We start from the raw sequence: 14,663 nt of genomic DNA, 5'->3' as shown, positions 1-14,663 counted from the left end.
AAAACATTACCTCCTTGGCTTTTTGTGAAAAGTTTTTAAGTATCTTGTTACGGATGAGGGTGTGAACAACTAAATTAGTATTCATTTTATTAGTTGTTTTAGACCCACAAATATTTGCGAATAATGTGTTACAATACAGGTAGAAAGATCATAAAGAATATTAACTTTCGTGCTTTTTTCATCACAAAACTATAGCTAAAGAGACTTATACCTATTTTACATACATACATAACATCACGCATTTATCCCCGAAGGGGTATGCAGAGGCGCAACTAGGGCACCCACTTTTCGCCAAGTATGTTCCGTCCCATGATGTGATAGGGGGCGAGCCTATCGCCATATCGGGCACAAATTCCAGACTCCGGGCTGATACTGAGCAGAAAAACCCAAATATCACTTTGCCCGACCCGGGATTCGAACCCAGGACCTCAGAGCGCTATTGTATCGGACATGCAATACAACTACGCCACCGAGGCAGTCAGTCAGCAGTATACCTATTTTAAGAGTTTATAATATCAGCCCTGTATTAATACTGCCCCACAGCTGGGTACGAGCCTCCTCTACTGCTGAGAGGGATTAGGCCATAATCCACCACGCTGACATAGTGCGGATTGGTAGACTTCACACACCTTCGAACTTCCTATAGAGAACTTCTCAGATATGTAGGTATCCTCACGATATTTTCCTTCACCGTTAAAGCAAGCGATAATTCACAAAGAATACACACATCATTTTTAAAAAAGTCAGAGGTGTGTGCCTTTTGGGTTTTGAACCTGCGGACATTCGTTTCAGTACTCCGTTCCACAACCAACTAGGTTATCGCGGTTTTTTTGATTTTAGGAGTTTACCAGGGCTAATTTCTTTAGAACTTCGTTTTGTATGAAAAAGCATGTCATTCAAAGATGCCCAGACAGTCGAAAAGAATTAAGATCCAATACGCTCATTCACTATGACCACGCAGATTTTTTGTTACTTCCATTTAACTATTCGTTATTACATAATGTGATTGACTTAGCAAGTTCCACGTGAGTAATATAAATTTTCATGTTGATTTCTTATTCAGCTAAATTCGGTTTTAACGGAAAATTGATCTTAGTTCCTACGCATGATCGCTCTTATTCAATTAAAACACAAAATCCCGTATTTACGGTGTTTGACGCCGGGCCCGATTCGCCAAATCTAAACATGCGTCAACGCATTGTGGGACCACAATGACGATTGTTGACGTGCAATTTCCTCTTATTGCCGCGATTGTGCGCAGTACCTTGACATTTTGGCCTAGAACAACCACAAATACGAATTGTATACAAATTGTTCGAAAAAAGGCCACTGTGTATAAAGGTTATTATTTCCTGGTTGGTTAAAATAAATTAGATACGCCTACAGAATGGAACGTTTCTATCCAGTTAAATGAATATGGATAGAAAAGAGAGTGATATGGCCATCGTGTGGTCCATAGATACATTTAAAACTACTGGATACTACTATTCATTTATATACAGACCTGTTAAATCCCTAATTGTTGATCATCAACTCATCATCATCATCTCTCAGTGACCGCCCTGAGCCGAGGCTCGTAACCCGTTAATGGATGTGGTCTCAACATGGTCACATAATTTTTAAAGGTTGCGAGTGCCTAACGCGCGCACTCAAAAGTCCGGTGTGTTTGTATAAGCCCTCAGCATGGTCGCTTAATTTATTTTAAGGGTTGCGAGCACCTAAGGTCAGGTTTATTTGTATAAGCCGATCCTCGTCAGGCTAACACATATAAGACATGTAAAAAAAGACCTGTAGAAGACAAATATTGGCAGCACTGGCGTTAATCCTCTTGCTACACAGTAATAATTTTATAACTAATGTCAAGTAAGAGAGCGCAACAGATTCTTATGCCGCTAAAAACCCTTGAACTCGACCTCGACTATCCAACTCCAATAGCTGATGCAACAACTTTCCAGACTTATAGATGTTAATGAACTTCACTAGATCAATTTACTTTCTTTCTCACTTTGCATTGCTGTACAAAAACATCATGCTATGACCAGACGTTCCTAACATTGCATCATATTGAACAATATCGGTAATGCGAAATAATACATCACGTATCTACAAGTCATCTGTATAAACTGCACTTTCATACTAGTTCCTACTTATACAAGCTTCAAATCATATTGTATAGTGATGCTCGCGGCGACGAATGAAAATATTTTACCGCCATCAGACATTAAAGAATATAGTTAGTTATAAACCTTTGATCAGGACGCAAAAGCATTACCAATTGGTAATTTGTTTTCTTATTTGAAATGTCCGTGTGACGAGATGTCACAACGTCCTTAGCTATGACTACAAAAATAAAATACTTACAGGATACATGCACATTAAAAACGTGCAAATCACAATATGAAAAAGATATTAAGTATTTTACATTAGTGTTTTGTTATTGCACGGTAGATTGAATTACCATCGCATGAGCGCAAAATGTTTGTATAACTATCTTCCCAATGTCCGCTCTGTATAATCTTAGAACTCGTGAAGTAGTTCTGATATAAACAAATTATTAGGTATGTTTCCATTTTCCGAACACATCGTCATCAGCCCCTTTCAGTCTACTGCTGGAATAAGGCCTCGCCCAAGGTACGCCATAGAGCCCGGTATTTGTATAATATCTATCAATATATGTATATATTTTTTAATTATTTATTTATTTAATTATGATTAAATTCATACTCCAACTTCTCCGTAGAAAAGATTCCATCCTATGGTTGTCTAAAAGAAATCGCTCTTAGCAATAAGACAGCCTATTGTTACCACTAGCTGTAGTTAATAAGTATGTGTGCCATTTTATTCTACTTATCTGGTATTTAATAACGAGATCTATCTAATTCCAATTTTCGAGCTAATGCTGCACAGAAGACTCAATATTACTTTTCCAAATCGTGGATAGTATTCGAAACTTCAGCACAGCATCCTTGCAATACAACTACACCGAGGCAATCATTTGATTTATATTACAAGCGAATGCTTAGTAATAAAAGTATGCAATTAATGAAAACTCCTACAAGGTCTTACTCAACAGTTATCGAAACGAGTTTCACTGAATAACTGTGCCCAAGGCTTTTCTCACTAAAGAATGTTTATTAAGCTCGTTATGGATCTAACTAATAAGATTTCAATTAGGCCGAACGCAGACGACCGTTTTTATACTTCACCGATATTACGACTTCTCAGTTAGAGTAACCGCGCACGTGCGATCTGCTATCAGAAGTCGCGATATATTATACTGCAGTGTATATGAATGTGCGCAATTTCCCCGTGGCGGTTTCTACACATTAACTCAGGCGGCAGCTTGACAGGCGTTCATTTAATCACTCGTGCGCGTCTACTCTAAAGAAACTTTAATTTCCATATTTTATTTAATAAGCGAGTCATACAGACTCCTTCTTTTTTTGTCGTATACCTGTCGCATCATGACAGGAATCAATCTTAACTGCCAATCTGAAACTCGATTTGTGGTGTATAAAGTCCGCTGGCGACGGCCGTTCTTTCATTCATAAAATTAATAAAAAAATATCTTCGGCTGCTCGGAGGCGGTAATTGGCGGCTGTTGTTGAACAAACTCTTTGAAAACTTTAGTTCCTACTCATTTACCACCTGTCTGTCCACTTGTTTGTTTTTCAAATAAATAAATTAATAAAAAAAGAAACTTTGAAACTTTAGCTCCTAATTCAGTCACTGCGTTTTGTGGTTGTTACGAATCGTCCGTATGCGGCCGGACTTACAACTATGATTGTCTATTCTGCGTCCGTCGAGGCATTAATATATTAAACTGTTAATCTTTAACAATCTCTATTACAGCGGTAAAACAAAATTTTCATCAATAAATAAGCCGCAACGCTTTCTGATCAAATGTCTGGTATAAATCAGGGTTTGCGCGGTTTCAAATACCTGGTGACAACACACCAGCTCGTAAGCGAAGTGTCTCTCATTAAAATAGTTTACATTGTCTACATATTTTCATTTATTTTCTTAAATTAATGAGATATCAGATAAAACATATACTAGACTCACTCCACGTCCAAGATCGGATAGGCCGACGGATGTGGTAGGTTTGATTTTTGTAATATGCAATAATATGGTGCGAGCCTACCATCATAATGGTCATAGAACAAACGTTAAAATCAAAATTCATAATATTAAAAACATATGCGTGTTTCTCCAATTTTTCAACCTTAATAGAAAATATACCAATCTGTATAGGATCTGCCAACGCATCGATTTTATCAGGATGTCGTCAGGTACTGATAAAATAAAATAAAATTTATTTTCGTCTCATAATAGTGATAAACCGGTAAGTATTTAAAATATATACTAACTTAACAAAAAAACGCCTTCGATAAATATTTATTAACTTAAGACTTATTGCACAGTATAAGGGCTCATTTTTCAATAGTCCGATAAAAGTTATCCATCAAAAAAATTATAACCTGACCCAATATAAAACGGAGACAAATTGACAACATTATACGTGCAATGAGGATTAAGTTCATTTTTATCCGTTTGTGTTTTATTGGGCGATTAAAAAATCAGCAACGTAATAAAAAAAACGAATTATTTGCCATTACATTGAGTTGGGTTATAAATATGTCATTTATCAGATAGATGTCTTATATTGAAAATCAGGCCTAAAGAAAGTATGCAAATACATTTAATATATGTAACAAGTTGTCAACCACAAATACACAATGTTGGAAAGCGGTGTTTAACACTAGTACATAAATCAGAGGCATTATCTCTTCCATTTAGACCGACCGTTCGTAGAATAGGAGAAACGACTAATCCAATATCGGTTATCTCACCACAGACTATCTGAAAGTGACATTACACTTGTTAGTAATTTACAGGTGCTTGTTACTTTTGTTGAGTGGAGATCACGACTTGGGAAACGTAGTGTAGGACGCCCTCCAGCTAGGTGAAGAGAAAATCTGCAAAAGGTCGCTGGCAATAAGATACGACTGGCCGAAAACAGGGTAAAATGGCGCATATTGGTGGAGAATTATGTCCAAAAATGGATTAAGATTATTGTTCACTGCTACTGGTATTGTCCATTGTGAATTATTCTCCTTTTCGCAATACCAGGGTTTTAACACCTTCTATGCAGTGGTCGCTATCTTACCACCGATATATCATAACGTATTTGCTCACGTGCGGTTTTCTCCGTACTCTTCACAATTTTCGTAATACAAGATGTACATGTGCGTGAGCTTAAACTATTTAGTTTTATAGGTAAAATGATATCTGTTTATTTTATTGACACACACACTCATTCACGCCTTTTATCTCCGAAGTGGTAGGCAGAGACGCAACTAATGCACCCACTTTCTGTCGTGTGTATTCTGTCCCATGTGTTCTGTAATACGGAGCGAGCCTGTCGCCATATCAAGCACAAACTCCAAACTCTGGGTTGATACTAAATAGAAAAACCCAATATCACTTTACCACAGGAACGAACCTGAGGCCTCATCACTGCATTGAATCTTTATTATAACCATAAAAAAATAGGTTATATGCAAATAAAATTAAAGAACTAAACAGATACCTGTATAAATGATATGTCCCGTAATATAATAGCGTGTTATGCAATAGCTGAACCACTTAGCGGCTGAACTCGACGCATCATTGCCCCACGGTAGCGCCGCTGTTATTTGTACGCAGTAATTACGTTATACGTTACATCATTAGATTTGCATCGTACTGTAATTAATAAATAGGTGCAACGCAGGCACGTAACTGGAATTATTGACCGGATATTTGATTTAATTTAAATATTCTCTAATAAATTCCCAAAAGGATTACAGTTCTGAAATCTGAAATCATTTTTACCTTCAAAAATCATTGGAAAGAAAACCTTTGGCAATGAGTTTATTTTCTGCAGCTGCCTACCTCCAAAAGACAAGCGAAACACTATACCATAGATACCGCACAATAATCCATCGCAATTTATCCAACCGCAAATAATCATGAACAATACCAAAACCTTAAAAAAAATCCAAGACGTGTAAAATTGCATTCACCATATTCAGAGTGGAAATTGCCGCCCACGGCGCGGCCTAGTACGTGTCTGATAGTTGCCCGTGCGCCACTAGTTGTGCAAAGTTCATGACCATCGCGTGGACGATGCAATTACAATTCACCTCAGTCGTGTCCCTAATATTTTCCGCCAAAAAAACGGAAACAGTTTAAGGAACTCGTGCGTGAAGGTTTGTGCAAATTTGACGAAACTAAAACGATAACCTGACCTGCGAATGCCAGTGTTATTGTAAGGTTGTATGCAACAATTAATATTATAAAATACGTGTTTTCAATACGCAGTGACAGTATTATTGAGCTTGTGAAAAGATAAATGCTGGGGTGTATCAGATTGTTTTTTTTTTTTTATTTTATCTTAATTTAATTGCCTTTGCTAAACTGTTTTTTATGTTTAAAAACCGAACATACGTTATGTTGTTATGGCATAAATTCAATGGACATCAAATAATTATTATTTATAAATAAATTAAGTCGAAGTAAAGCGCAAACTAGACACTAAATATTTAAAATAATTGACGTAAACGTCATTTATACGACAATAAAACTAAATATTTTACATAAATTAAAAACAATCTTACATCATTTTCTTAATATAACCGTAGAACAGGTCATTTAAAATAATAAAACTAACTGTATATTAACTGTTTTACACGACACGCATGCGCCGTGAGAATGTTCCATCTAGGATCCTGCGCATGTCTTTCATTTTAAACCTTTTCACAGTTACGAAAAAATGAATTTAGGAAATACCTACTTTGCAAACAAAACATCATATTATAAAAGAGCTATAACGACTTGGATAATATTAAAATTTTGGCAGATATCTTTAAGAACCAGTGATGGACATCGCTCGATCAAAGGGGTTGTTCTTATCCACTTACCTTATTTAAACTGGAATTAAATTGTAGCCAAAAAAACGAAAGTATGCTGAACACGTTTGTAAATTCTACGCCGAAAAATATATTACAATGTTCTAGTGTTTTTATGCCATAAACAATAAAGTATCTTTTTACGTAGTACATATTAATAATTTCATGGTTATTTCTTTTTAATTTATTTAAATGCGAACGTAAACAAAATGCCTTCGGGTTCTGAGTCAGACATATTTTATGATGCCATTGTAAAGAGATATTTCGAACTAGCAAGTACTCAATGGAATTTCAATTATTAATGATCATTAATCAGTGAAGCGGACAGAAAAAGCAATAAAAACTAGACTCACGCATTCAGTGTTCAACTGGCGCCAAAAGGTCATGCTGTTGGTGCGGCGCAAGTGTGCGCGGCTTACAGACATCCCGTAATTTTTCTCCTGCAACAATACATCAGTATGATGAGCAATATATAGCACAAGTTTATATGTTTTGACTACCTCGGTGGCGTAGTTGTATTGCGGTACGTCCACAGTCCTGACGTCTCGGGTTCTATTTTCGAGTCGGGCAAAATGATACTGGTTTTTTTATAGAGTATTAGCCCGCAGGCGGTAATTTGTGCCAGATATGACGATAGACTCGTCCCCTATACCATGGGGCGGAATATACACATTGGAAAGTGGGTGCACCCGTTGCGCCTCTGCCTACTCTTTCGGGAGATTAAAGAGATTAAAGACGAAATTAATTTTTGGTATCATACACGGTAAGCGATTGTAACTTTTAAAGTAAATTACAATACTGATCTGCTACTATATAGAGTACTTTTCTCCCTTTCTTTTTTATGTATGTTATCCCGGTAGCTCGCGGTAGGTACATGGCTTGCCTGTGCTCTCTCTCACTAAGGATAATAGTACTTACAACCTTTATTACATAATTTGGAATGATTGAATCGATCGTAGGAAGAAATACATAAAAATACTCAAATACCTTTAAACTGAAAAATTTGAGAACCTGTGAAGTAAAATTGTTTCCTGAAGACTTCAATTTATAGCTTTTAGGAAAACAGAAAACATTGTTATTAAGTGTTCGCATAGAAATTAGCGTAAACTAGAGCGTGTAATTAGATTCCGTGACATCGACAAATTGCTCACTGAATATCTAAGCGAGGAAAAGTAGAATATTAACAAGTTTAATACAAAAAATACGCAAATAACAACTAACTTGACATCGTCATCAGTAGTAGCATCAAAACCCTTGAATTTTATTAACCTTGATCAGGTTTAGTAAAGCAATTCAACTGTAATCTGACATAGCCAAAAACATAAGATAAATTCAAAAGCAGATTTCGTTATTTGATGTATTACTACCGAGAACTATCTTTATAACCCATTTGAAATATAAAATGTGACCTAGATTTCGCGTTTCACCTACCATATTTATCAAACGTGGTTTGAGGTCCTAGCTATTTGATTATGGACCAAATCGGTGATACCGTAGACCCCAAATAATATTTGTTCTCTACACTAATACACACATAAATATCTCACCAATATCTTCGCAAGAGCGTGAAACAAACAGATCCGTTCGAACATCACTCGTGTATAGTCACCGGTCGGTAATCTAAACGTCTGCATTAAAGGAAGCGTGTACGAGGAAACAGAAATACACTTGACACATTTTATTCGCATCACGACTATTACACAATGAAGAACGAAGGCTGAAGAGAACTTGTTTGATGCGCCGCACGACTTCTTTGTAATTATTGTTCACGAAACTTATATATGCATATCAACAAAGATCTTGCTTCTGAGTTTGATTTCTCGTGACTGCGTAATGTCTGTGTTTAACACATGACCAGTGGGGTTGGAAATTATTGGAACAATATACCAGATACCAATTTGGCCTGATTAATTTAGTATCAATAAGAGGCGGACGTGTCCTACAGGAAGATCTAATGGGAAATAAGCTTCGTGAGACATTGCTTCTAATTAGAATTAACGTATCCAGGTGCAAACATATCACAAATATAAGACTTTGTTTCATTAAAAATATTATATATAACTTCTGATTCAATTAAAACAGTGGATGCAGCAACTTTTGGCGCAATAGGGATAAAAGATTATTTTTTATTATAAGTGTCGTTTTCTCTACCAGTATAGGATAACGCGAAGGATATTTTTTTTAAAAAGATTTTTATCTTGCTACGCCATAGAAGTATAACTCCTTACGTACATACATAAGTACACACACTTTCTTTGCTCGGTTATTTTTCTACGATTTTCAGATGCCAACTATTAAGTAACATAATAATACCATTAAAATTAAGCGCAATAAATAAACCATCAGAATTCCATGTAGCACTCACCGCGAAAGCCCTGTTACATAAACGTAATGTGGATCACGTGTGTGGCAGGAAGCGGGCCGTAATTGGCAATAATTACGTTTTGTCAATAGATTCGCCGGTTCTGGCCGCGGCCGCGCCCGCGCCGAATGCTAAAATCGTGAAAGTGTCGTGAAAGCGCGCTCTTGTTGCGCACGCGTTTGTCTTGTGATGTGTTCCATTTGGTGCTGTTTGGTCTCACCTGATTTATGACAAGTGAATAATAGTTTTTTTCTTGGTAACTAAAATTATTACGGCGGAAACTCATACATTTAGAAATACGTGTCAAAATTTCTGGAGACCTAAATACTCTCCTTCAAATCGTAATCTCTATATTTACATTCATCAACCCAAACTTGACCCTTTTAGAATTGTGTACATCATGTCCTTAGTAAAGACGTAAGTTACTCCTGTACCGCAAAAATGACCTCGAACTCGTAAACACAGTCCAAAGTTTTTTGAGGTATCGAACCCTATTACAATTTCTATTTCCGTTGTCAAGCAGCATTATGGAATATTCTGTTCCTGTGTGAAGGACAATATCGCATTTGTAACCAGTACATTGACAATTAGGCATCATGTGCAGTTTGCACCTTAACATCTCAAGTTTCAGGGTGATGGACGCAATGCAGTGTCACGAAGTGCATTCAAATTGAAATTCCTGATGACGTTTGTAGTCTTTAAAGATAGTCATGCCGCTTTCCAGCTTTTTATTTCCTGACACTGAAAAATGACTCCACAGTCCACAACACCTGATAGTAAGTCATGCACGGTCTAGATAGAGTATCGATGGATAAAGAATGATTATTCCTCACTAGTCAACACAATTACGCTTTCCGAAATATCGTCGTAAAAGCCTGTAGAGCTTGCTTGCCTTGTCGTTACAGAAAAAATAATGACTAAGCCCGTCGGATACAAACGGAACGTGCCAGCGGCGGCATGCGTACACAGCGGAGTGATTTGCCGGCGAGTCTGGACATAATTACATTGTGATCGCCGCAGCCACATGTTACAAGTGATACGCCCGTGTGCTGCCAACAATTTTCATTTTTAAATCGGTTCACTTTCTACATGCCAATTATGAACGTTCTAGATAATGTTAGAGCTTAGGAAGAGATTATGTCTTGCCTTTCTGTGTTATGTTCTCCACAGCTACATGGTAAGCCACTGTCATGTCATTATTATACTGTAATACTTCAAAGCAATATATATATATATATATATTTCTTATAAGTATGCATGAACAGATTTCAGTCATTTGCAAATTTTTTACTACCAACATTCGCCTGACATCAACATTGGATCTACAGTCCTAAATAAAGAAGGTAGAAAAATCCACTAAAACGTTCAACTTAACACTGGAACCCTTTGAAGGACCTCCTTGTCCAATTCAAACCACAATGCCACTTTTTCAAAAGGGGATAAATAATTTACTATTAATTACAGTTAGTGTAAAGCACCTGTATCAGGTGTATTCTAGCTATTTACTATAAAGGAAAAAAACAGTTACACAATGTTGGGACCAATTATGGACACAAGGCAGGTGGGCACAAGCTGGCCAGCGGTCTATTATTACCGAGCCAAGAATTCTGTTATGAATTCCTCGCGAGTATTCCTTTAATTCATAGGTATTTTTATGAAGGACGTCGTGTTTTTACGAGTTATTGTTGTATTTTAATGGCATATAAGGAAAAACTTTTTAAAGTCAGTATTTTTATTGCATTCTAAAGTAGTGTTAAATAATGGATGACATTTAAAAATACAAACGCTTGTCAAAACAACAAAGGACAAATCCTCGTGCGAGGTAACTAGACTGACTGATGGAAATGTAACAATGACAAATAAGCAATAATACTTATGTTATACATCACACACGATGACACATCGGCAGTTTTATGGAATACCTTTCTTTACATATATGCTACTTTTATTCCAGTAATTTGGTCCTACGGAAAGTAGTGCTTTTTTATTCTAATTTTTAAATAGATGCTGACGTCGTACATGGTTTGAGCGGCAAAAAAATTTCACGCGTGCGACGCCGCGTTCAACACCTAGTAACTTATAAGTACTATCCTATATCACAGACATAGTCACATGATAACGTAAAACAATAAAGATTATCGTATAGGTATCCTTCTTCAACTAAAATTTTAATTACCTTATTCTTCACATCGAAACTAAACATCCAAGCTCCCAAATATTGGTGTATCAAGAATCAGAAATATGGCGAGTTCAACCAAATCAGATACAACACATTTCCCATAATATTTACATAAAGTCTGTACATCGATGTAGATTTAGTAATGTGCTATTCTCTGCACAGTTAGCATACAATCTCCAGCGGCAGCAGAGTACATTAAGTTAATAGCACATAACATCATAAAGGCTGGACGATAGCCTCCTGTAACAGTAAAATTATAATAAACCTAGATTTGTCACACTCCGCTTTAGGACCTCCGCGCACGAACAATTTATAGTTGACTAAACTGTTTTGTCATATTGGAGTTGTGACCATGAATGCCGCATTAAAACCTGGTAAAAAATATTTAAATTTATTTGGAATTGCTATATTTTAACTACGCATTAGTGGGGCATTTACATATCAAAATAGCAACATGCCTGCACGTAAACATCATCACCGTAGCTTGAATATGATTTCGTTATTACTTAAGTACCTATTTAAATTACAAAATGCCTAATTGTTTTTATAATTTATCGAGGTTTGATATAGTTTTATTCTAAATTAAAACACCGAATTGGATTCGTATTATATGAAAATCTGAAAATAAATGTGAAATATGTGCAGAACGAAAGTAACTAACTTATAAACTTCAACAACCTACGACATAAAATAGGGTCATGATTTTGAAAATCGACGAATATACCAACTGACTTTTAATCATAAGTTTGCGTTGGCCGTTACAGCCCAGCGGTGGCGACGTCAATGTTCGCAGGAGTTGATAGCGTTTATTTAACTGCCGCGGACTGGCAATACACAGTTAACTTCCTTACTACGAGTACATTAGGAGTAAACAAGCTTCAATGCAACTCATTATTGTCCAAATCCTGCTGTCTGTGGGTCATTTCTCCCATAAATACGTTTTTATTACGCTATCTCTGTCTAACTTTACGATGTATTTTCTGCACTAACAGCTATGGAGGTCCTGATAACTAGGACTCAAGCTAATGTCACCCCTATGACACTTCCTACTGGGTAATGAGATATGACTTCTCACCCGGGTTAGTTCTTAATGATGAGGTTTTAAGAGAATTAATTCTCTGTGGCACGAAAAACCTCAGGTTTTAAGCAACTAGACGAAGTAACTCCCTATTCAATATGCGTAAATGACTTCGACACAAACAATCGCATGTTGCCAACATTACGCCTAAACATAAGCAAAATTCTCATATAATATGTATGTCAGTCTACTAAACTATTACGTCACGTGACCTAAAGACATACACACATTAGTATTTGAGATTATGGGCAATTTCACGGTTGATTCGCGAACTTTCCGCGACCGCATGCGCAATGCGAACGTGTATTCGCACTGCGCAATGGAGTCCAAACGTCTATTAACTGGGGCCGGTTGTGTAATACACATTTGAACATCGCAAGCATGTAATTGTGAGCATATCCAAGGAAGTTGTTATGAATGCGTGGTGCAGCGCTGAGCGACCGCGACTGACGACTGGCGACTTTCCCGATATAGGGCCGGCACGCACTATACGTCCAATTAACTGTTTTTGATACGGTAATGAAGCATTAGGCGTTATTAATTATGGTATCATATTTTAACATTATTATCGAAATGTATGTGAAAAAGTTTAAATAAAAATTTCGTGCATATTGTTTGAAAGTATTGGAACGCACGAAGTCTTATTCAAGAATATTTCCTATATTTTAACAGGTTGTAATACTTTTGGGTACAAATACATATCACACATTTGTGCAACCAGGGATACACTTTTCCTCTTTTGTATTTCGTCCCATGATGTGATAGGGCGCAAATTCCAGACTCGAGACTAATATAGAGCAAAAAACAATATCACTTTGCCTGACCCAAGACATGATACCAGGCCCTCAGACCAGAAGTCGACAATATCATTTTGCCCGACCCAGGATTCGTTCCCGGGACCTCAGAGCAAATGTCGTACTGCGCACTCAATACGCCACCGAGACAGTCACTTTGAGAACACATAAATACCTAATACATTTTATGAGCGATTGCTTCAGTACACTAACTGGAGACAAAAACAATTTAAATCCGAGTACTACCTCACCTCATGATCTAACAAAATGTAACACCGACAACCCTACACATAACTGTATCATGTAATAGTGTTTGCTGAAACAATTCAACGCGCTATGTTAGTTTAATTTAGCTCAGTTTGTCGCCTAATTGCACGTCGGTTAACATTTGGCCACAGAGTACTGCTTAATGTTATAACGGCATACAATATCGTGTGAAGATGTGTTAAACGAACAGTAAATAGTGCATGTTTTCAGTGGAATGTACATCTTGATTCCTTCAGATAGAATACCGTATTTCTTCTTTATCTCACGGCCGTTTATTCAAAGCATAGGCAGAAGCTGTAGAAGTAGTTGTTAGTCGCCCTATAGCCAGTATTAAGAGACGCTATCACATACTAACGATTAAAAAGAAAAGCAAAGAAATCCATTGCCCAACTTCCAGACTGCAAGATTGATTAAGGAAAAAAAATATAATGTCGCACATTCTTGTCATGCCGACGATATTTCTATTTCTCAAGCACGCAGCCGTGTCGGAGATACGAACTCTAATTGATAGACTAGCGCCAGTAATGGACAGTTGTGTTCCGCGGATTCAGCCACAAAATTACTGTAATCTCGAAGGCTGCGGACAAATAGGCCGTCGACAATTTACTTTGTTTCAAATGTCTTGCGCCTTTGATGTATTGTTGAATTCGTCTCGCTTATTAGTGCCTTGCTCATTACCAGCTGACGTCTTGAATACGCAAATACAAAATGAATGGGAATTACTATGATGAATTGTAGTATATTAAGAGTATGCGTAGAATTATACCTCCTTGTTTCTATTGGTATTAAACCTCATAAGTTAAACTATTAGCCTAAATAATTACTTAATAGTATAAAGTATAATATTGTTTGTTTCCTTTACCTTTGGACTAAAGCATTCATTTCATACTTTGACGGCGCATGAGTTACAGGCGGATATATACCATGATTTCCGTATCACTTCGTTTAAAAATTTATTTTGAATCTATTTGAAAATGTTAATCTACCCAAATGGCCCTTATTACATTATCTATCTAATAATATTGGTTCC

The 14,663-nt window shown here is 36.7% G+C and overlaps 1 protein-coding gene across 4 annotated transcripts in view; it reads right to left on the bottom strand.

Moving 5' to 3' along the window:
- The window catches only part of LOC115440763 (rho GTPase-activating protein conundrum), a 123,482-nt gene that overhangs the window by 89,454 nt on the left and 19,365 nt on the right, over window positions 1–14,663 (bottom strand). For 2 of the 4 annotated variants that reach the window (XM_030165201.2, XM_030165202.2), the window contains exons 1-2: window positions 8,501–8,560; window positions 7,307–7,393 (exon numbers count right to left, since the gene is read on the bottom strand). In XM_030165201.2, the coding sequence (XP_030021061.2) occupies window positions 7,307–7,393; window positions 8,501–8,545 (132 nt within the window). In that variant the 5' untranslated portion in view covers window positions 8,546–8,560. Of the gene's footprint in view, window positions 1–7,306; window positions 7,394–8,500; window positions 8,561–14,663 lie in introns of those variants that run through there. The other 2 variants (XM_030165204.2, XM_030165203.2) reach the window with 1 other exon arrangement.

Source organism: Manduca sexta, chromosome 25, assembly GCF_014839805.1.
Source record: "Manduca sexta isolate Smith_Timp_Sample1 chromosome 25, JHU_Msex_v1.0, whole genome shotgun sequence".
In the NCBI taxonomy this organism is placed as follows: domain Eukaryota; kingdom Metazoa; phylum Arthropoda; class Insecta; order Lepidoptera; family Sphingidae; genus Manduca; species Manduca sexta.
This window is presented reverse-complemented; position numbering and strand designations above follow the sequence as displayed.